Source organism: Crinia signifera, chromosome 3 (assembly GCF_055691185.1).
Source record: "Crinia signifera chromosome 3, ASM5569118v1, whole genome shotgun sequence".
Lineage (NCBI taxonomy): Eukaryota > Metazoa > Chordata > Amphibia > Anura > Myobatrachidae > Crinia > Crinia signifera.
The window spans coordinates 75,199,540-75,223,722 of NC_139219.1; the positions used below are offsets into that span (position 1 = coordinate 75,199,540).

General features: G+C 43.9%; 1 protein-coding gene across 1 annotated transcript; it reads left to right on the forward strand.

Moving 5' to 3' along the window:
* Positions 1–5,039: 5,039 nt before the first annotated feature.
* Positions 5,040–21,970, forward strand: FBXO30 (F-box protein 30). Its single transcript, XM_083176029.1, has 3 exons — positions 5,040–5,225; positions 14,051–16,019; positions 19,211–21,970. Exons 2-3 carry the CDS (start codon positions 14,064–14,066, stop codon positions 19,412–19,414), a joined length of 2,160 nt encoding a protein of 719 aa, XP_083032155.1. The 5' UTR covers positions 5,040–5,225; positions 14,051–14,063; the 3' UTR covers positions 19,415–21,970.
* The last annotated feature ends 2,213 nt before the right edge of the window (positions 21,971–24,183 follow it).

The window sequence follows — 24,183 nt, forward strand, 5'->3', positions numbered from 1 at the left end:
ATGACTGTGCACTAAAAAAATGTTATTTAAGCACCCAGTAGGAACAAAGTGTTCAACAATGCAAGTTCTCTTATGCCAAAGTCACAGCAACGAACGTACAGCAATAGTCACAGAATGGGTGTTATCACCAAGGACTTCCTCCAACCAAGCAAAATGAAGCGTGTGCGAAGAAGAGGGAACCCACACAAAGGAAATAAATATTTATTCATGATTTAAAATAAAATATTACAAATCACAACATAACAGTATTAATGTAAAAATCCCTATTTTCTCTACAGCTAAAGATTTCCATTAGACCCATTTGCAGGTCATTGTTATAGTCTGCAGATTGTGACCCCCCCAAATGTAAAACAGAAAAACACCATTCCATTTAAGGGGTATACACACGGGTATGCGGTCACTGGGTAGACAATGTCTAGGTCGGCCACTAATGGTCGAGATCTTGAAATGGTCGACATATCCAAGCTCGGCATTGTCGAAAGGTCGACACATGCAAGGTCGACCTGAGTTTTTCACGTTTTTTTTTTTTAAATACTTTACTAACCAAGTGGGCATAGAGTTGGAATATAATAGTGTGACGAGTGCAGCAAGGCACCGTGCCCAAAACATGGCGAGCAGTGATCCATGTGAGGTGACGTGGTGCACTTATACGGTGTCCATGTAGACACAGACACAAAAAAACTCATGTCGACCTTATTCATGTTGACCATGTCTGTCAACAATTTGTTATTGTCGACCATTTCATAGTGTCGACCTAATCACTGTCGACTATTAGTAGTTGACTAGTGACTGTCGACCATTTATACCATAACCATACACACAGCAGGGAGGTAAAGCAGTTTTCACTAAGCTGAATTTGGCTAGGCCCATGGGTGATTAAAACTAGGCCGATTTGCTCATAGGCCAAATACACTCTGGGGGTTATTCTGATTCACTCGGAAAGGCACAATCACTCTCTAATGGACAAAACCATATGCATCGGGTTGGACAGGGTGTCAAAACATGCGATTTGGGATGATTTCACGGCCCGATTCATCCAAATCGCGCAATGTATGGGGGCCTTTAGATTTGGGTGTACGTCAAACTGAGATCTATATTGCACTGTAAAAATAAAGCAGCCAGTATGTACCCTGCACAGAAACAATAAAACACCCAATCTCTCTGCACGTTACATCAGCCCCACCTCTAGTGCATATAATTTTGTCCATTAGATTGTGCCTTTCCGGGTGAGTCCGAATAACCCCCTGTGTTTGCATACCCCTTTTCAACCTGGCTCAGACCCTGTAATTTGTACCCGGATCGAAACCGGGTTGGACCTGGGTTTATGACACATGTCCACTACAGTGCTCCCCACTAAATTGCCGGATCAGCCCAGTTTACACTTAACTCGGGTAAGGTCTGTTTTTTCCTATAGATTACATAAGAAAAGGTATTTTTAAAAGGGCTTTACCAAGGAGGAGTTCAAAAAACAGGGCCACCATAACCCAAAAGGGCCCCATTAAACGAAAACAAATTCCTAGTATACGCAAGTATACCTGGCCAATAAACCTGATTCTGTTTAAAGAAAATATTTCCTGATTAATGAAGAGACCACAAATATTTATTTGAAACGTTTGTACTTTTATATTCCCAAATATTCAATATGAAACCTTTTCAAAAGTGTCTTCACATAAGACATGTAAAACATTTGTGAAAACTGTTTGCAGCATACCTGAGCCATTGGTGTACCGAGGCAATTGAAATACACATAAACATGTACAAAATGCACATAAAAATGCCCCAGAAGCTCCAATCAGCTCTGTCTTTCAAATATACCCGGTTGGGAGCGTTTCCATTACCCCTCGACCTGGTAGTGTCCTGGGTTTAACCCTGATCATTACCTGGGTTGGATTGCCAGGGAATCCAAACCGGGTTATTTGGTATGGGAGCATTTCCACTAGCAGAAAACCCGGAAATTCCCATGCCTGTCCAGTCTATCTGGCCAGGCAAAAGCGACGCCACACATCGCTATCGCCCGCAGTGCTCACACAGCGCGATTTGGGCTAATATTTCTAGTCAAAATTGCCTAGCACAGGGGTCCTCAAACTACGGCCCGCGGGCCAGATGCGGCCCGCTGAGGACTTTTATCCGGCCCGCCTGGTTTGCCGCTGCCCAAGCGGCAATCCCTCTCACTTGCCTCACTTGCTGGGAGGATGGACGCCGGGCAGGCTGGCTGGACGGGCGGGGGAGTGGCCTGGGACGTCAGGGGAAGCAGCAGTGTCTGCTGGTCCGTCCTGTCTCCCTGCATAAGCTTCTCCTATGCGTGTGACGTCATCACGTCACACGCTGCGGCTGCAGAGAGGAGAGAATCCGGAGAGAGGAGCCGGACGAGAAGCCAGCAGGGAGGGAGCAGTGGCACTGACTGAGCAGACACTGACAGTGTCCCAGTCCGCACACAGTCTACTCTTGACTGTGTTCTTATTGTTAGAGGTGCGTTTTTTTTATACTAACATATTTAAATATATGTACATATATATATATACATATATATATATATATATATATATGTGTACACCACTCAGCATGCACTGTACATCCCCCGCCCCTGTCTGTTGTGGTGGCTGCCGTTACTGTGTACAATTGTACACAGTAACGGCAGCCACCACAACAGACAGGGGCGGGGGATGTACAGTGCATGCTGCGCAGTGTACATATATATATATTATTGATTCGATACAACCCTCCTGCGTTCGCCTTTCTGTTTAAAAAAAATGGCCATACACACCCAAGTCCGGCCCTCCAACAGTCTCAGGGACAGTGAACTGGCCCCCGATTTAAAAAGTTTGAGGACCCCTGGCCTAGCACATCAAGCCGTGTGTACACCCACTTCCACTACACCAATATGACACAGACATGTATTAACACATCTGTTAATACATTGTCTCCTCTTTAAAAATGCAGCAATAAACATTGATTATGTGTTTTTTCGGTACTTGTGTATTATCAGGGTGCCCATTACATAGTTTATGTAGTGGTGTATTCAGAATACCAATACAGCACTATGCTGGCTACGTAAACTACGTAAGTGGCTCTGGAGCCCTAAAAATACACAATGCTTAATATCCCCACTATCCACGTCATACCCCCTGTATCCACGTCGGCGTGGAGTTGATTTTATAAAGTGTGGCGGGTGCATCGAGCCCGAAGAGTTGCGAGCGCAGAAAGCCCCGCGAATACGCGTGCACTCGCCACGCTTCAGGCTCGGTGGCACGCCACACTTGATAGAATCAACTCCACGCCAACGTGAATACTGGGGTATGACGTGGATAGTGGGGGTATGATGTGTATAGTGGGGGTAAAATGGCTGGTCTAGACTTACCCTCCTCCGGCCCAGGCACCGCGTCGATCCCTGCTGACTCACACTGGGATCCACGGTGACTCCCCAGCAGTCGCATTCAGTCCCCCTGCTCCGGCACTCGCCACGGATGCTGTACGCAATTAGCGTAGTGCCGCTGGGGGAGCAGGGAAACCATGTGATGCGCTACCAGCGGCACTATGCTGAATTACGTACAGCATCCGCTGCGAGTACCAAAGGAGGGGGACTGAACGCTGCCACCAGGGAGTGACCATCGGGGAGTAATAGGGGACCGCCGCCCGGAGGAGGGTAAATATAAACCACACCACCCTGCTCCCAGTGCTGCCTCCTGCATTATCACGGCGCCGGCTACGCTGACAACGTAGCTTAGCCTACGTTGAAAAGCCAGGTGCCCTGATAATACACAAGTACCGTTTTTTTCTACTTTGCACGAGCGACATCAAATTAAACATAATAAACACATTGTAAATTCAAGTGTGCAGAGATTAACAGACATCAGTATATAGGATGGCATCAAGACATAGCCAGGTGTTGGACCTCACAAACATAAAATGTAAAAATCCTGATCTCAAATTGCTTTGAGCCCAGATACTGGCTTTACTTGCTGGAGTGATAGTCTAAATATTGCCCCCACTTGCCGGAGTGGTAGCCCAGGTAGGGTATGGCTCTTATCTTATTAAGGTCGACTACTATTGGTTGACACATTAAAAGGGTTGACATGAGTCGAAAGTTCGACACAAGCAATAGATCCACCGAAAAAATGTCATAAGTTTTTCATTTTTTGGTGTTCTGAAGCGGAGACAAGCAGGATTCCTGTCTCCCGCCGGGAAAATTGGGACGCACATGCGTGTGAGACGCTCGTGCATCCCAGTCAGATGGAGTGCCTCCCCGCCGGTGATTGTCAGCGTGGACATTCTGGCGATCACCGGCACAGAGGTGCTCCATCTGTAGGCACTGTATAAGTGTACCGCTTCACTCATCATGCTTTGGGCACACTATTATATTCTCCCTCTACGTCCAATTGGATAGTAAAGTATAAAAAAAAATCACCTGTTCTGAAAAAAAATTTGAAAACTCATGTCAACCTTTCCCATATCGACCCTTTTCAAGGTGTTGACCTATGAATGTCGACCTGCCGACTGGATCCCACCCAGATAATGCCACACTTGCTTGAGCAACAGCCGAGATACTCCCCTCACTTGCTGAAGTGACAGCCAAAATATTGCCCCCACTTGCTGGAGTGGTAGCCCAGATACTGCCCCCACTTGCTGGAGTGGTAGCCCAGATACTGCCCCCACTTGCTGGAGTAATAGCCAAGATACTGCCCCCACTTGTTGGAGTGGTAGCCCAGATACTGCCCTCACTTGCTGGAGTGGTAGCACAGATACTGCCCCCACTTGCTGGAGTGGTAGCCCAGATACTGCCCCCACTTGTTGGAGTGGTAGCCCAGCTACTGCCCTCACTTGCCGATTACGGTGACCCCCTAGTAACAAATACGTGGCCAGCGAAGGCGAAAGGACCTCTCTGTCCATTCTCCGTTCATCATCCGGTTGTGAGTGACTGAAACCGGCCCTATCCCAACCAGCCATTTTTTCTCTCCGTCTCTCCCAGTCCCACACACAAGGGGAGGGGCCGTCCTTTCCTGCCTTCCAGCCCCCAGCCTGACACCTCCCGGAGTCGCGCTGCTCTGACGTGTGTGCGTCAGCGCGGCGCGACTATCGCCGCATCACGGTGACGGGCAGAGGGTGAGCGCAGCAGAGCAACTTTCGGTCGCGTCACATCACGGTGCCGGGCGCCGTGCAGGGGTGAGAGCAACCGCATCACGGGGCCGGGCGGAGCGCCCGCACACAGAGGAGCCGCAGTGCAGCAGGTACACGCCGGTTACAGGGGATCTTCCGGCTGGGAAATTAAGGCAATTCCGTGTGGCCACTGTGCCGGTGGTAGTGACTGAGTGCAGGGGAGACCGAGCTGCTCACATTACTGGGGAAGCCACATAGAGGCTCTGCTATAACCCTTCATACTTCAACAAGTACCCAGCTGCTGTGTGCCCCTGTCCCGTGTGTCAGGCGGCCGGGGTACCTGTCCTGTGTTCGGGCAGGCTGTTGGCTGTGATTACAGGTCACATGCAGGCTCAGTAACATTAGAAGCTTGTTTTTGTTGGACAGGATAAAGCTTATGGTGCCGGCTACTTGCTGCATTCTGCACACTCACTCCCAGCTAGGTGCATGCTGACATTTGAGATTAATAATGGTGCGTCCTTAAATAACCTCACTGATCACTTAAGTAGCCCAGGACTGAGCAGAAAGTATGGGCAGGTTGGATCTCTGTGATCATGGAAAAATAAGTGTCCAGTTTGATTTTGTCCCGTGTGCTCTCTGCTGAGCCGACAGATACAAGCAATTTATAATCTTATTACATGAGTAGACAAGAATCTGTGGACAGCCCTAATAATTAGTGTTTGCTATTTCAGACTCATCCAGTCGTGACTGGTGCAATAGGGGGGCAGTATGGATGGTGTAATGATTAGCGTTATTGCCTCACAACTGTGTAGAGTTTGTATATTCTCCCCGTACTTGTGTGGGTTTCCTCCGCGTACTCAGGTTTCCTCCCACAATCCAAAAATATACTGGTATGTTAATTAGCTCCCTAAAAATAGAATGTCTGTGTGTGTGTGTACATGGGGTAATATAGATTGTAAGCTCCACTTGGGCAGGGACTGATGTGAATGTTCAACTATACTACAGTATGTAAAGCGCTGCGGAATATGTATGCGCTATATAAGAAACTGTTGATGATATTAATAATAGCAAGGAGATGTACATATGGGTGAGATATGCTGGTGTCCTCATGCATTTGAAGTTATAGGGGGAAATGCACTTGTTCCTTGCACTCGTAGCTCCCATGTAAAGTGACCCAGAGCTATTTGGTTATTGACAACCAGTCATGCATTGTCTGCAACAGTCACATTCTTACAACCAAATGCCCAGGGTCTGCCATGTAACTTTTCCTGGGCAAAGTGCACCAACACTCTTACCCAGCCTAAAAGCCCAACTTTGGGTGGGTTTTCTTAGGAGAATGAGAGCAGAAATCCAATTGTCACTCAAAAACAATACCTTTCAGTCACTTTAAAGGGGAGTTAAGATTTTGAGAAACAATTGAATGTGATCAAATGTCTTAATTCTTACATTTTCTTGATTATACCCAGATCCCATACAAATATGTTGAAGCTAAAGCAATACATGAGTACGATATCATACAAACCGCCAAACAGCTGTCCTGTTGGAACGATAATCGGTCAGTTTGTTAATCAGTGGTCATTCTTTTACTCCCAAACGCCAAAGCTTGGCCATCCCAATTAGTTGGGATAATGAAATGGTTAATATTTTCCCAAGTTAGTTTGGCTACTATTGTTTCTTTGTAGGGTGGACACAGATGTTTGTACATATGCAAACAGATACTACTTGTACTCTGTACAGTACAGGTTGCTGGTTCGCCCAAAGGACTCTGGGCGGGATGTACATAGGGAAAAATGTGTTAAAATCCCTGTTTTCAGTGGTTTTACCGCATTTTCAATTGTACCTAAACCTGGTCACTGCGTTTTCGCTGCCCAGGTTATTGCTACCTTTGGGTGGTGATACCCTATAGAAGCCTATGGGCTTCTTAACACTGGCCGCCGCCCACCACAGCAGATGCCGACCCCACTCCTCGGCAGGCATACCCCTGCTGGAGGAGGCAGCGCCCAGGACACCTGCTTCCCGTCCAGGGAGAAGAGCTGAAGAGGGAGAGTGGCGCGGCGAGGGGCGGCAATGTATTATAGTGTATTGCATTAACATCAACGCCCCCACTTCGCTGCACATGGCCGGCTACCGCAGTGATAATTATAGCATATGCGATAATTATTGCAAAGGACAGCTCTTGCATTAAGAGCTGTCCTTTGCGTTAGCGATGTGCAACTGGTCCCTGGTGGCTCCCCATCCCTCCCTGATGATTATGGTGGTCACTGGGGCTCCAGGGCGGGCTCTCCTCCTCCTCTCTGCACCCGGAAGAGGATGTATAGTGCAGGGAGGAGTTGGGATGGCCCTTGTTGCCTTTGCAATCTATAGTGTATAACTATGCAATGGATGACCATCAATGTTTTCACATATCAATAGTCATCCATTTGCTTTGAAAGATTGGCCTGCGGGCCAATCAAAATATGGGGGTGGGGCTTCACGGGTGTTGGGGGTGGAGCTATGCTCTGTGTCCCGGCCCCTTGATGAAAAACGGGTACTTGTGTATTATCACAGCGCCCCCGATTTCCATCGCAGGGCATTGTACAACCACAAAATCGCGTTGCATCGCATGCCATGCCATATGATCGCATGCGATGCGATGAGACGCGATTATACCTGATTTTTAATTGTACAGGCACCCAGATGCCTGATTCCTATGTTAAATGCCCCCCAGACCCGATTTTACATTGTACACCCACCCTGATGGGTAATGACTATGTTCAAATCCCCCCCCCCCCCCCCATTGTTAACGCCACCCCACTATCAACGCCAACCCGAAGCGTGGCGAGCGGCGGCGGTACGCGTCCTCCGACCTTTTCATAGCCCCACTATCCACGTCAGCGTGGAGTTGATTTTACATAGTGTGGCGAGTGCAGTGAACCACCAAGCCCGAAGCGTGGCGAGCCCCGCGCATTACATAATACACAAGTACCAAAAAAAGAAAATCAAAACTCTTCATATAAGCTTGATATCGATGGTGGGAAACCATCTGGTTTTCCCCCATCGATGTCAAAACTATTCAACATCGGCCATAAACCATCAATGTTTTCTAATCATCGATGGTCAATGGCCATCCTAAGGGAGGAGGTCACTGGTCCGGGCAGCACACCACGTTTCTGCCTGGGCAAAGGTGAGATTTTTTCATTTCACCAACTGCTGTGGACACTGCTAACATTTTGCTGGACACCATTGAATAGAGCTAGGATTTTTGACTGCAATCCCTCCTACTTGTTCAAAACTTTGTTTTACAAGTTACTTATACAGCGCACACCTGTTCCGCAGCACTTTTCAGAGAATATTTGAACACTCATATCAGTCCCTGCTAAAGTGGAGAGCATACAATCTATATATATTATAGCATACATGCACACACAGACATTCTAGGGATAATTTTGATGGTAGCCTATTAATGCTGCATTCACATCGCAAAACCTGCTTAGACCCTGTATTTAAAACCTTTCTTAAACCGGTTGTACCTTTCACATTGAACCCGTTCAGCCATAGAAAAAAGGTGGGGTGTTTGGTCCACCCCCTCCCCCCAAAAATAAAGATTTCATATATATGTATGTATGTATGGTGGGCGCCGCTGGCTGACAGATGTCCAGGTAGCAGTGAGTGAGCACTGAGCAGCTGGTCCCGCTCCGTGCATATCTAATGAGCAGGACCCAGCGCAGTGCATATTTAAGGAGTGTGTCCCTGCCCCCTGCATATGTAATGAGCGGGTCCCGCTCATTACATATGCAGGGGGCGGGACCCGCTCAATAAATATGCACTGTGCTGCATGGCGCGGGACCTGTTTATTCCATATGTGGGAGGTGAGGACCTGCTCATTAAATATGCACTGCTCTGGGTCTCACTCATTAGATATGCAGAGAGCGGGACCAGCTCACTACTGCCTGGGTACTAAATACCGGTTCAGACCCATTCACACTACACAAAAAACAGGTATGAACTGTGTAGGATCCTTTTTTAGCTTTTTCAAAATACAAGTTTTCTGAAACTTATAAATTCACTAGGGTGCTTTCACATCACAGCTGGGTGCTTTCACATCACAGCTATTACCGCTTTAAAATGTTTTAAAATCTTCAAAATATCGGGTTTTAGCTGCGATGTGAAAGGGGTATAACCTACCAGTATATCTTGGGATTGTGAGAGGAAACCAGGGTACTTGTGATATAACTGGCCGCCCGATTTTGAGATCGGGTCGGAAATCGCATGCGCTCGCCACGCTATATAGAATCAACTGTATGACCACTTAGATAGTGGGGAAATGAACAGGACCATTTTAACATTGAATCCTATGGAAAATCGCGTCCATCGCATGCTATTTGGTCGCGATGCGATTTTGGCGGAAATCGCATCGCATCTGATTGTTTGCCTTAAGTTAAGGCATACAATCAAATAATCGGGCACCCAGATATTACACAAATACTGAAACCAGAGTTTATAGAAACTCTGCACAGTTAGGGTCATTATCTCAGCGCTGTGATGCAGTAATGCTAACCATTCCACCATCCATGCTGCCCTATTGCTAATATATACTGTTTATCCAATAGAATTCACATGGTGTGAGTTGTTGAAATGGGCTACCCAAGGGTTACATACAGTACAGCCCTGAAATGAAATATGATCCTACTGCACCTTTATTCACTATTCATACATGCAACAAAGTTGACTGAACTGGGGCATGACTTTACCTATGCCCCGCTGGTCATACAGTCATCCTACAGTTCTGACTGATGTGGGCCATCGTAGTATTAATGTAACCAGAAACTTCCTGTCATATGTTATTTACAAGGATCAATGTATTTGTTTGTGCATCTGGCAGGCGTTTTTAGTTAGTACTTACATAATTTTATATTTTCACCCGCCATCTTTGAAAACCCATGCAGTTCCTCTTCCCTGACTGGGGTGTCGCTGTCTGGTTTGCATATCAGTGCTGATATACAGACCACACAGTGCTAGAAGCACTATAGCAAACAGCAACACCCCAGGCAGGGAGGAGGAACTGCATGGGTTTTCAAAGATAGCGGGTGCTAGAATGAACACTAATCTATATACACCAAATTTTTGCTGAAAATGTTGTAGATAATGATTTTGGGACATATTTTGCCTTTGGGATATCTCTGTAAAGCCGTGTACACCCGGCAGCAATAGGGGCTGATATCACAGGCAATATGGTCGCTGGCGACCATATTGCCAGTGATGGGAGTGTGTCCTGGCGACAAATCGCTGGGTGCGCGCTCCCGTTTTCAGCCCCGTTCTAACCAGCTGATTACCTCTGCGGCAGAGGTTTCTTTTCATCTGCGACCATCTCTGGTCGTCGATGAAAAGGGGGCATTGAGTGATATATATCGCCCCGTGTGTACGCACCCTACATTGTCCTTTTCGCCTGAAACTTCAGATAGCACATCAATACGAATTGCCGTATTTTCAGGAGAGTAAATGTCAAAAATAAGTGTATTTCTAAATACAAATACACCTATTTTTTTACAAATTTCCTTTAGTAAATTTCCGCCAACAAGTGAGGTGCTGATGAACGACTTGTAGTGAATGTAGGATCACTTCTCAGATTGATCTAATAATTCATGCAGAAGAAAAGGCAGCAGAGTCACTGTTAACACTTTACGTCACACAAAATCTGGACACTTTGGTACAGGAAAATGTTAGGCAGGCCTCATTGCAGATGGGGATTTAGGATAATTCAGGGGCAAATGCAGTATTTCTGGAATGTGTTCCAAATATTTGCTTTAGAGTGATTGTCGCCAACCCATGAAGGATATATAACTAGCATGTAACACGTTATAGGCTGCCCCATACAAAGTGCATTTTGTGTAATACACTATGTTGGACATACACAGGCTCAATGGTCACTGTAAGCCAAAAACTGGTTGAGTATCCCCTATCCGTGCATCCCCTATCCGAATTATTCCAAAAACCGTGGTTTTTTGAATCATTCGAATTTTTATTTTTATTCCCCCCCTAACCCTCTTTTCATACTTACAAAGTCCCAGGGTGTCCACAGCAGGCCTCCGGCATCTTCTCCAGGGTCTCCAGCGGTCCCAGGAATGCATTGCGCGAGTGTGCGCGCGCGCGCCGGTGACGTCACCGGTGCACGCGCACACTCGCGCAATGCATTCCTGGGACCGCTTGAGACCAGGAGAAGATGCCGGAGGCCTGCTGTGGACGCCCGGGGACTGCGCGGATGCCGAGGGACCACCGGACACCATCAGGGGACAGGTAAGTATGGCTACAAAAATTTATTCCAAAAACTGGAAAATTCCCCTATCCGGAATGCTCGTGGTCCCGAGCATTTCGGATAGGGGATACTCAACCTGTACCAGATTCTATATCTGGCCGAGCACTTAAGACCCATACACACTGGGCGATTTTGAGCTGAAAGCCGCTCAAAACAAAGGAATTGAAAATTACGTATGATGTGAACCATTTCTTAGCCAGATCATAACTTTTACACCCTCAGTAAAGTTCCTAACATTTTATTTTAACAAGCGGTGTGAAATTTCACCTCTGAGATTTGGAGGTAATGGCTCTTTTTGTCTGTGTGTATATGACAGGCCATAGAAAACATAATTATTATTATTAATATTATTAACCGTTTCTTATATAGCGCATACATATTCCGCAGCGCTTTTACAGAGGATATTTGAACATTCACATCAGTCCCTGCCCTAGTGGAGCTTACAATCTATATTCCTTACCACATGTACACGCACACACAGACATTCTAGGGTTAATTTGTTGGGAGCCAATTAGCCTACCAGTATATTTTTGGATTGTGGGAGGAAACCGGAGTACCCGTAGGAAACCCACACAAGAGAATATACAACGCACAGTTAGAGCCATGGTGGGAATCAAACCCATGACCTCAACGCTGTGAGGCAGTAATGCTAACCATTACACCATCCGTACTATCCTAAAAAAGCTGAAACCAGTAACTCACACAGTATACCCACTGGACAAGTCACTATTTCTTGGGGGTGACATCTTGACCAGTGTAATTCGTATATTTAAAAACCTGAGTATTCCAAATATATAGCAGGCATATGCAAATGGGGATACAATCATTGGGTCACCAGCAAGTTGTTAGATAGTCATTAGGTCGACATGGGTTTGGTCGACAGGGTCATTAGGTCGACATGGGTTAGATCGACAGTCAAACGGTCGACATGGGGTTTTTCACTGCTTTTTGAGCCGACAGGCAGTATTTCATGCCCTACCATCCACTAGGGCGTGGAATAAAATAGTGTGCCAAGTGTAGTGAGGCACTGAGCCTGAAGCATGGTGAGTGCAGCGAGCCTTGCGAGGGGACGCGGTGCACTTTAACCTGTGTCCATGTCGACTGTGTCGACATTCATGTAAAAAAACCAGTGAAAAGGCCGGTACTTGTGTAGTTTCATGGCGCCGTGCTACTTCCGGGTTCTACGCTCGCCACAACTATCTAAAATAAACTAACTTAACTCCATGCCAACATGGATAGTTCATACCCCCACTATCCATGTTGGCATGGAGTTGATTTTAGATAGCGTGGCGAGCGTAGCGTGGGCGAGCGTAGCGAGCCACCCAGCCCGCAGCGTGGGCGAGCGAAGCAAGCCCCGCAAGGGGAATCAGACGCACTGGCGCCGTTAAACTACTCAAGTACCAAAAAGCCCATGTCGACATAATGACCCTGTCGACCTAGACTCATGTCGACCTTCCTGCATGCCGACCTAGACACATGTCGACCTAATGGTGTAGACCTTATGACTTTCTAACAACTTGCAGGTGACCAACTGATTGACTCCCTGCAAATGATACACTTTCCCTTTGTACTAGCTGCGTGTACTGTATGTTTGTTACAATTTAGCACACAAGGTGAAAGGAAAGATTGGGTTTTCTTGGTTTTTATTAAGTACTGTTCAGAACTGTACCAATCTATCGCTTTTCATGTACAGTATGTTGATAAACATCTCTCTAAGCAGGGAATTGCTTCATCATGTTAGAGAGGCACAAGTCATGATGAGTAGAGGAAGCAGCTGCTCTAATAACCTGGTGAACTGCTCAGTCTAGGAAAGACTCTCTATAGCCAGCAGTTCATAAAAAGAAAAAAAAAATAGTGTTCGTAGAAATGGTTTCATTAACATGGCAACCTCTGTGGAAAGATGCTATTTATAGTCTTCTGTACGACCAGACTGTTCCCATTCATGAGTATACTTCATAGAAATGTTGGAAACACTTGCTTAATAATGGAGTGACAAAGCTTTTGCAATATAGATAAGTGTTCTCTTGTCATACAGCTACCCTCAGTGACTTCCTGTCAGGTGTGCATAGCATACAAAGATATCAATTTAAAACAAAGGTGCATACATAAGTTACATAAAAATTGCATAATATCTAGGTTTGTGCCCCCTATCCCTCATTCACAGTAGGGAAGGGGGCACAACTAGACTAGTTTTTCACATTTTGAACAAAAAATATGCTAGGCAGAGTTGCTTGGGACCCTGTGCGCTTAGGGGTCAATCCTATTATCCTGAAAGGTGCTGATGATACGCCGAGTGCGAATTATCTTGACACCGGGCTCACTTTACGGCGGGCCAAATTCAATGAAAAGGGCTCACACCACTATGGAGGTTTCAGCCAATTCGGCCCTGCGAAGGGTGCGAGATAGGCTCAATTCAGGTGCCTTTTTCAGCTTGAAAATGTCACCCGAACGGCAACTCGCACCCTCTGGGTTAATAGGATCTACCAGTTAGACTGGCGGTTTGGCCCTATAGAGACCAGTTTGTCAGGACACGTGTGGTGCTTTTTTCATTTTTGAACTGAACCTATTTTGTGTTTTATATATTTTTTAAAAATGATAGTCTATTCACACATTCAATAGATTTTTTATAAAATGTATTCAAAAAATGTTTTTCTTTTTCTTTAGAACTGGCCTCATCATGGATGAAGAACATCAGCATTCACATTGTGTTACCTGTTTCAGCCGACGTTGCATGATAAGACCAGAGACCGGTGTGTCGTGTGACCTGATAGGCTGCCCACATGTTTGTGGAGCAGTCTTTCACTCATGCAAAGCTGAGGAACATCAGACATTGTGCCCCCTGGAAAGAGTGCCTTGCTTAAACAAAGAGTTTGGATGTCCATTTGTCATGGTTCGTAACAAACTTGCTGATCACTTACAAATATGTCCTGCGAGTGTAGTGTGCTGTACAATGGAATGGAATCGGTGGCCTGTGAGCTATGCAGACAGGAAATCTTATGAGAACCTAAGCAGAGATGTTGATGAAGTAGAACAGCTAGATATGGCTTTGGCTTTGCAAGATCAAAGAATGCTTCTGGAGTCTCTCAGAGTAGCAACAATGATGTCCAAAACAACGGAAAAACTTGAATCTCAAGAACAAATATGTGTCAAAACCGTTGATAAAATACTTACAAATGGTGTACCTGGTGATGAAGATTCCTATAGTGCACTTTACCAAGCAACAGTTGAGACCACCAAGAGTTTAGCTGCTGCCCTGGATATCTTAAATAACGCTACAAGAGACATTGCTATCCTTAATGGTAGGCTACGCGATGCAAGCTGCGAGATGAACCGAAATTTCCAGATTACAGAGCAAGGTAGTAGAAATGATACACTCGCAGATCCAGAATTTGATGAAGAGGAAAGTACCGAAGCTGCTGCTGGAGTGGCGTGCAGTTCCTTGAAACCGCTGCATCAAAATGGCTCAAGTGATTTTTACGCAGGAACAAATGGTAGTTATGTGGTGGAAAGTGAAGACATTAACATGCGCCAGTCATCTGCACTGTGCAATAATATTCATGACGAGAGAAGGGAAGAGCTGTTCCCTATACGATCAATACACAATGGTGCTAGAGCTGGCTCAGAAGCCGATGAACAACTGGTGAATTCTTGTAACCATTTGCCCATTGTTGAACAATTGTCAGCATCATGTATTACCAATGGGTCAGAAGAACAAATAATGGATAAGAAAGATGAACAAGGATTACGGAATGTTGCGGTCTTCGGGAGACGGCCTTTCTTGGTTGATACCTATTGGTTTAAAGCAAAAATGGAGAACAAAGCAGTGGACACTGCAGACTTGGAACTACAAGAAGATCCCATGGGCCTCAATAGTATTGACTTAATCACTGCGGCTTTGTTGTTCTGCTTGGGGGATTCCCCTAGGGGAAGAGGAATTTCTGATAGTCGATATGTAGACTTTTATCATGTTGACTTTGGAACACAAACCTTTTCATTTCCATCTGCAATATTGGCAACAAATACTATGGTTGGAGAAATTGCATCAGCCTCTGCTTGTGACCATGCTAATCCTCAACTTTCCAATCCAAGTCCTTTCCAGACTCTTGGTCTTGACTTAGTTCTGGAATGTGTTGCAAGATACCAAGCCAAACAAAGGTCTATGTTTACGTTTGTATGTGGACAGCTATTTAGAAGAGATGAATTCCCTTCTCACTTTAAGAATGTACATGGTGATATCCATGCAGGCTTAAATGGCTGGATGGAACAAAGATGCCCGTTGGCTTATTATGGCTGTACATATTCCCAACGTAGATTTTGTCCATCAACACAAGGATCAAAAATCATTCATGATAGACACTTGAAGTCATTTGGGGTTCAGCCTCTTTCCAGTGACATTAAACCTGTAACGAGCTGTTCTTTAGGGCTGTTTGAGGATCATTTTAGTAGCTTGCCTTATGAAGTTCTGCAGCACATTGCAGGGTTTCTTGATGGCTTCACCTTGTGCCAACTTTCACGGGTGTCTAGGCATATGAGAGATGTATGTGCCAGCTTGCTGCAGTCACGTGGCATGGTTGTACTGCTTTGGGAAAAGAGACATTATCCACATGGAAGTTCTTGGCAAATCAAAGAAAAGGTTTGTTTATCAAAATATTATAATTTAATAGTTACATTCTGTCATTTGTCAAAGTACATTTAGATTCTCCCATTTATCTTTCTGCACTAGTTGAGGGGGCAATAACTGTAATGCCAAGTTTTTGGTCATTAGTGTTAAGCAGGCCATACACTAGGTGATTTACGTGTGATTTGGACTCTTTTTTTTTCATGCGATTGTGGCGATCAATAGCATGAAAAGCATCCAAACCGCTTGTGATTAACAGCAGATCCGATGCGATGTGTGGTCCCCCGCGCATCGCACCAGAGCCTGCATTTTGCTCCTGCTGCCGAAGAGATATGTTGGATTGAATTGTGGCCTTTTTAGTAGCTATTGAAGGCTTTTTTTTCAACAATGCCTTTCTTCTTTTTTTCCAGCAAAAAGTTATTGGAGAAAATGTCCGCTATTTTCCCGTCAAAGTGGCATAAACACGTGGATTGGTGACTAATTCGCCATTTCAGAATTTTTCGCCTAATCCTCCTCCACTCCCAAAAAACGTAGAAAAGTGCAGATTTTTCGCCTAGGTGAAAACTGACCTAAATGACTATCCTAATTAATGTTAAAACTTAGACAAAATGTATAGTCTATTTTGAAAATACAGTCTTAAATGAACAACGGTTACAGAAGTGTCCTCATTCATTATCGTTGCAGTCACGCCTCCTCTTGTCATGCTAGGTCCCACGAGACACTGTCTTAGTCACAACATGATGCTGCTAGGACGCACCAAGAGACTGTGCTGATTAATTTGATAAGCCACTCGTATATATCGGAACCTGCATACCAAGTTCTATGATGCTGCAGATGCAGTTTTCGTACTTATGTAGTATCTGGGCGTCCGATTTTGTGATTGTATGCCTTACCTTAAGGCATACAATCAGATGCGATGCGATTCGATGCGATTTTGCATAGGATTCAATGTTAAGAAGGTCCTGTTCATTTCCCCACTATCCAAGTGGGCATAGAGTTGATTCTATATAGCGTGGCGAGCGCAGCGAGCCACCGAGCCCGAAGCGTGGCGAGTGGACGCATATTTCTTAAAAAGTATTCTGTGTCCCCTCGCGGGTCTCGCTACGCTCGCCATGCTTCGGGCTCGGTGGCTCGCTACGCTCGCCACAGGTTTATATCCAACTCCATGCCCACTTGGATAGTGGGGAAAGGAAAAGGACTCCTTTTTCCCATTGAATTTTATGTTAAATGGACCATTTTAACATTGAATCCTATGGAAAAATCTTGACCATCGCATCGCATACGATTTGGTCGCATGCGATGCGATCCGATTTCTAAATCGGACGCCCAGATACTACATAAGTACCGCAGTTTTTTCCATGTCAAGTTCCATTGTTCCTTTTTATAAAGACTCCATCACACAGAGATATGTGTTATATGTGAGTTTAATCTACGCAGTTGCGTTGTAGCCATGTAGTGTTGTAACTAAGATGACTTTTCTGCAACAAAAAAAAGAAAAAAACCCAGATGCTAGCAAATTTCCATGGGAATTGGCAGCAAGCTTGTGCCAGGCATCTCGCGCTGCGTGGCATATTGAGGCTATATGTTTGAGGACTTGTAGATCTTCACCAGCAGTATGCACTGAGACATGATCTACAACAAGTTAGCCAGTCTCCATACAGATTGCTAATTTTAGAAGGTAAGGTGCCCATACACTAGTAAGATTTATCTTTAGATCTGGCTGGTTGGAACAAAAACATGGTTATGGATGAGTGACAGTTTGTCAGGTTTCCAGCATTTCTAAGCAAATGGTCAACTGTCATTTGCTCTCATCCATAGCCATGTTTTTGTTCTAACCAGCCAGATCTGAAGATAAATCTGCGTGTGTATGGCCACCTTATGACTTAAAGTTCAAATAAAGATGAGAAATGCTAGTGGAGGGTCTGTCCTAGTGGGAGTCCTTAGCATTTCTGAGTGCTACATAGCTCTCCCTCCTAAAACCATCGACTTGTCATACAGATGTTTCCTCATACACCTTAGATCAGCACAACTATCTTTCGCTTGCATGTGTGTCGTAACCCTTTGACTTCCAGTATGTCTGTGAGCGATGTGCAAAATATCCGCTAATAATGCCAGCGTTGCTCATATTTGTTATATAATTTTAAATAAAAAATGTTGTGTAAAAAAGATTATTTCCTATATAAGGTAAACATTACAGGTCATTAAGATAAATAAAAATGTTTGCTTGTCAATTTTCACACCTACAGGTGGAGAGCCTCTCTTTCAGCGCCGGGGAGTGCCAGAATGTCCCTGCAGGCAATAGCCGGCGGAGAGACAGTCCATCTGACTGGGACGCGCGTGCGTCTCACATGCACACGTGTCCCAGTCTCTCGATGGCGGCGCAGCAGGTCCCTGCCCGTCTCCGCTTAAGGGAGACAGGCAGGGTTGGGAGGGTGTCGCGGAGGCGGCGATAGTTTCGCCAGCCCTTGCAAAGACCAGGCCGGCTCCATCTGTACTTTGACAAATTCACTCAAAAGGTTAATCATAATACAATGCAGCAAAAACGCATCATAGGGGGCTTCGAGCGGGAATGAATTTCTCCTTAATTGTTCATCATAACCACAGACCTTTCTGGAATATAGTATGCTGAGTGTAAAGTGTCATTAATTATTATTTTATAATTGGGGTAATTCTTACAAAGAATGAGATCACTGTACATCGGCCTTTGTAGTAAATGATTGTGAGAGGAGAAAAGTGCACAGTCCATCCAGCGTTTACATGAACACTTGTTTACAGTTGTGTAACATACCATAGAGCAGGACAACTTAATAATCCAAGATTCTTTAAAGTGTCATCGCAACATAAAGTTTTCAGCAAGCACTTTGCCATGTTGGCAGTGAAGTTTTTAAAATAATGGTATATGTACAGTGGTGACACATAGTGAATGGCACAGTCCCCATCTAGTCAAATGAGCACAATAGTTTTGGAAACGCTGAAATCGGCATCTTCAAAACTGTATCATTTTTTTTTTTTTTTTTTAAAGGATGTTTTTACCTTCATTTTGTGTCACTGTTTGATAGAAACAGTGATAAGGAAGCGGGGCATTATAACAGTAAAATACATGGGACAAAAATCACTGCTATCAACTATTAAAATTTGAAAAAGCAGGGAAGGACTATATTTATATAACTATATTTATTCTGACTTTTTCTTTTTTCCCCGTTCAGGTGTGGCGATTCAGCACGGCATTCTGTACAGTGAAGGAGTGGAAGTTTGCTGATATTGTAAGCATGTCTGACCATTTGAAGAAATGTACTTACAATACTGTAGAGAAAAGGGAAGAAGCTGTTCCTCTTCCTTGTATGTGCGTGACCCGGGAACTCACTAAAGATGGCCGCTCTCTCCGTTCAGTCTTGAGACCTGTCCTTTAATTGCAGGATGGATTACAGATGGACACTCACTCAGTTCTGTCTTGAACTTGTCCTTTTAAGCACCAACACTCAAGCACCAGTTTTAACCTCTATACAAATAATTTGTGACACTTAAATATTTAACTTTAAAGCCACTCTCACTGTATATAACAATGGTTTTGGAAGTGATGTTTATTTTTTTATAAATCTTATTAAAGAGAAATAGTTTAGGTGTATGGAGTAAAAGATGCCTTAATGTTTGTGGAAAACTGAACTTTGGATGTGGACTTGAACCTTTCAGAAGTATAAATCATATACGCTTCCTTGTGGATCTTCTATCTTCTAGCATGGTCTTCTGATTCACCAGTGCTGTTTTCCTGATGTGCAGTTGCACTCAAACAATACTAACGGTTATTTGACTTTACCATGACCAAAAATAACATTAGAATGTAAATGTATTCTTCAGCGTTAGTCCAGGGTTGGTCACCTTATAGTCAGGGAAGACTTGCAAACCTCCAGGTTTGCCTTTAATCAAATGGTACCCTACATGGAACCCTCTTTATCCTGTAGTGTTGTAAGCTGACCACCGTGCCATGAGTCCATTGTTATCTTCCTGTAATACAAAAATGCACTTAAATTTGAACAGTAACAAACTCTGCTAGCACTTTATTTCAAAGCTCTGGAAGTTTTTCAGACTGTTGAGGGATCAAGTGCAGCCTGTTGCTGCATCCTGCTTTCGTGGGAAATGTTTTGCTGCACACCTAGGGAGGAATTCTGATATTTTCACCGCCCGCAGCAGTATTACATACCTAAGGCAGCTATTCATTTGTTTCTGGGTAAGGGTGAGATTTTTGGTCACATGCTCCTGGGGTGTCGAACAGAAGATTGGTGACACTCCTAGTTTGGGGCGCCAAACCAAATGTTTGAGCAAGCTAGCCAGGATTTAGCTGCTGTATCCAATCTATTTGGGTACTACATGAACAAAAAAACCCCATAAACAACTGGCTATTGTCCAGTTAGTTTAGACGGGGGATAAGGTGCAATAGATCACACATAAAAAAAGTCCCCACCTCCCAATAGAAGTACTTTTACTTGCTAGCTTTATGGTTATTGGCAGAATTCATTAGAGGTTGGTTTATACAGCATTGTAGACACATATACAGTTTTAACATGCAGCTTATTTTACATTTTTTTTAAGCATTGTTTTCTGTTTTACTAAAACTTATTTAAAAGTAAAATATTTAAAAATGACTATTAAGAATGTTTTTCTTTTCTTGTTTTTACCATGCATTTTTTTTCGTGAGCTGAGATAAAACACTACTTAGAATTATGCATTTGGGATTGAGATTTTATTCCTAAACAAGTCTTCCACAGCCGAGTACAGTGCCTTTTAGGCAAACAGAATTGATTTTTGTCCCCTTTTTATACTGTAATTTTTGGGATAGTGTCTTTCATGTGTGCAGACTTTTATTTTAGGGCTATGGATTTGGGTGAACACATTTTCTACCAAACAATGTGCTTTAAAATTGTGTTTCCAGGTGAAGAATGGAACGACTAATGATCACCACTGTTTCAGTATCTCCCATTGTCACTCAGAAATCATTAACACTGTCACTTATCTTTATTGCAGAGGCCTTATCAGTTGGTGATTTATATCCATGAATTTTAGGTATGGTTAACATTTTTCACTGTGATGTGAGCGCACTGTATACTGTTTGTGCTTCAGTGCTTCACAAAATATTTCTTCTCTTCAGAAAGTTGTTTGAAGACTGTAAACACTCACATTAAAGCACTTTTTATTTAAATTAAAATTAAAGGTGATTTAAGTTCTCTTACGGGGTAAGTGGCCACGTGTGGATTGCAACTTCTTCAGGTGCGTTACATTTGCAGTGTTTTCATACAAGCAGCATTGATGTATGCACAGTATTGTGTGAAGAAGTTCTTCTACACTGATCAGTATTACTAAACTTAGTAGACCCATATATCTTTTGTGTACTGGTGGTGGGTTGGGGGGTTGTAGTTTACCATTCCCAACCGCCACCACCAACACCATAATTCCTTTCTTTAGTTTTTAAAAAGTTCTTCTGAATTAGAATTGAATTGCAAGCATAGGCTTTGCAGCGAGAGCCCAATTTATAAACGTATAATCATTTGGTTGTGTAGATATATTCAGTGTAAATTTACTGGTATGTTAAAATTGTTTTGTTTTTTTTCTTTTATGCACATTCAACAGCTTTACATATGGAACAATCTCATTGTAACAGTATTGAAAAGTAAATTTCCACTGCTTGGGACTGCAGTTATGTTTTGAAGCCTTACCTTACTGTTAAGGTGGAGACATTCTTCTGATTATTCATTTCAGATATCAGTCTCTATAGTAACATAACAAATACATAGACATGCATGGTGCCTAGATTGTTACCAATTACCTAATAAAGCCTTTTTTTCCCCTCCATCTTTTAAGTTAAACATTGGTAACAATCAGTAATATTTAATTCCGTTACTTATCATGGTGTTCAAAATGCTTTATTTTCAATTATAAAATATTTTGGTGTATAATAAAATCTAATAAAATCATTGGTTGAATGTTTTTTTTTTTTTTTTTTTAAACCTCCATACAGTATGTGCGTTTGTTTTATGTTCGAGGTGTTGTTTGCCAGAATGCTTCCTACTCGGTCACCATCCCCCATAAGGTGCAGCATCTAAGTGTGAACTGCGGGTGATCACGTAAACCCACAAACATCCATGATGTAAGTAAACCATTGTGTGTACTTACATGTCTAAAATATGCCCAGAAGCATAGTAATATATACAGATATAGAATCGCCAGCCATTAGAAGCGGGTGCATATGAGACGCTCGCGCGCCCTGATTTGACGGAGCCCGCTGCCGCCCACGCCCCCCCTAACCCTGCCCGTCTCCCTGAAGCGGAGACAGGCAGGGTTTCTGCCATCCGCAGCTGAGTGATGGGGATGCGCAGACACGTGTGTGAGACGCTTGTGCATCCCCATCAGATGCAGTGCCTCTCCTACAGCGTTTGCTAGCTCAGGGAATCTGGCGACTTCCCTGAGCTTGCTGAGAGGCGCTACATCTGTAATGCTGAGCTGCTGATATTATATAGCTATGGAAAAATGTTTTTAAACAACTGAGACGACCACTTGCAGCATCTTAACCCAGTGTGTTTCAGTCAGAGTATGTATTTTATTCCAAAAATCGAGGCTAATCCAGACCTGATCGCTGCTTGGCGATTTTGCAGAGGCATACGATCAGATTGTCGCCAGCCAGACTCTGAAGAGCCGCCCAGTGCGAGTCTGTGGATGGCTTGCTAATTGCTTTCTATGTACAAATCCATGCGCAATTCTCTCATTGAATAATTTTCCCTGAGCATATTTGCGTAACTCTGACCCTTCCACAACACTGCGACAGATACAGGCTGATCAAGGCCGGAGGTGTCGCCACACACCCTACTTTAAAATTCCTGGGCATGTCTGCGTTGTTTAGGACACCTCCAAAAAATATCCGGATACCACAAACAAATGCTTGATTCCTGTTGCGAGGGGATTGCAGTTTGATGTGTTCCCTATTTTATTTCCTATTTGTCCATGCGATCTACCGGCAAGAGCTCAGCAAGCTACCGGTAGATCGCGATCAATGTTTTTGTATGGCTCACTTGTACCCCTTTCAGACCGCACATATTAACTGGTATATTGCCGCTTTTTTACCATTTCAAAACGGTAATATGTGCAGTCTGAAAGGTCCAGCGTGAATTTACCGTTTTAAAATAACTGGTATTTTAAAACGGTAAAAAAGCAGGGTCCTACCTGTTTCAGACCCGTTTTTTTTTCTGTCTGAAACGGTACCCAGGCAGGCAGCAGTGAGCCAGTTTGTTCCCCAGCGCAGTGCATATTTAATGAGTCGGCCGCTCATTACATATGCGCATATGTAATGGACAGACCATTAAATATGCACTGCGCTGGCTCAGAGGGGACCAGCTAATGCTCGCTCAGTGTCAGATTTAATTAACCTACAAGTATATTTTTGGATTACCGAACACCCCACCTTCACACCCACACAGAGCACCCCATCATTAACTAACACTGGACACTTACACCGTCATTAGCCGACACCTGGTACAACACCACCTTTCACCAGGCAGCACACAACACCAATACACCAGACCAGGTGCCAACCCCACCATTATTACCCTGTATTGGGATAGGGCATGTCAGCAACCCACCACCCCAGACCGGGCCCCCGACTACCATACCAGCACAGGGGAAGTGGGGGCCTTGCAACAAGAATGCAAGAAAAGACTGATATAATCTTTTTGGGGCACTCTTTTATTATCAAATTTATGTGTATGTTATCTTAATTTAAGAATTAACTTTTATTTGGTATGCCTTAAAATAAAACATGCTTTATCGTATAAGATTAATCTTTGTTTAAATTTATGCAGATAAGTACACAGATCAATCTTTGTTTTAAAAGATACAAGTATACAAAACCATGTTTACCCAGTTCATACAGGATTAATGAATCAAAACTACAATAGATTTCATTTTCTTCAATGGTTTCCAGTTTGGCGAAAAATAAATCAAAAGCATACACATATATCAAGTATACTTCTGAGACCTCAAACCCATATTTGGGGTCCTCACTGCTTTCCTCTACAATGACACACCCCTTTACTTGACTCCTATACAAATGTATGATCAAATCACCAAATTTTAATCTATGGAGTCTGGGGTTTGTGTCTCAGCACTATCACTCCTAGAGAAAGTTATTTTAGAA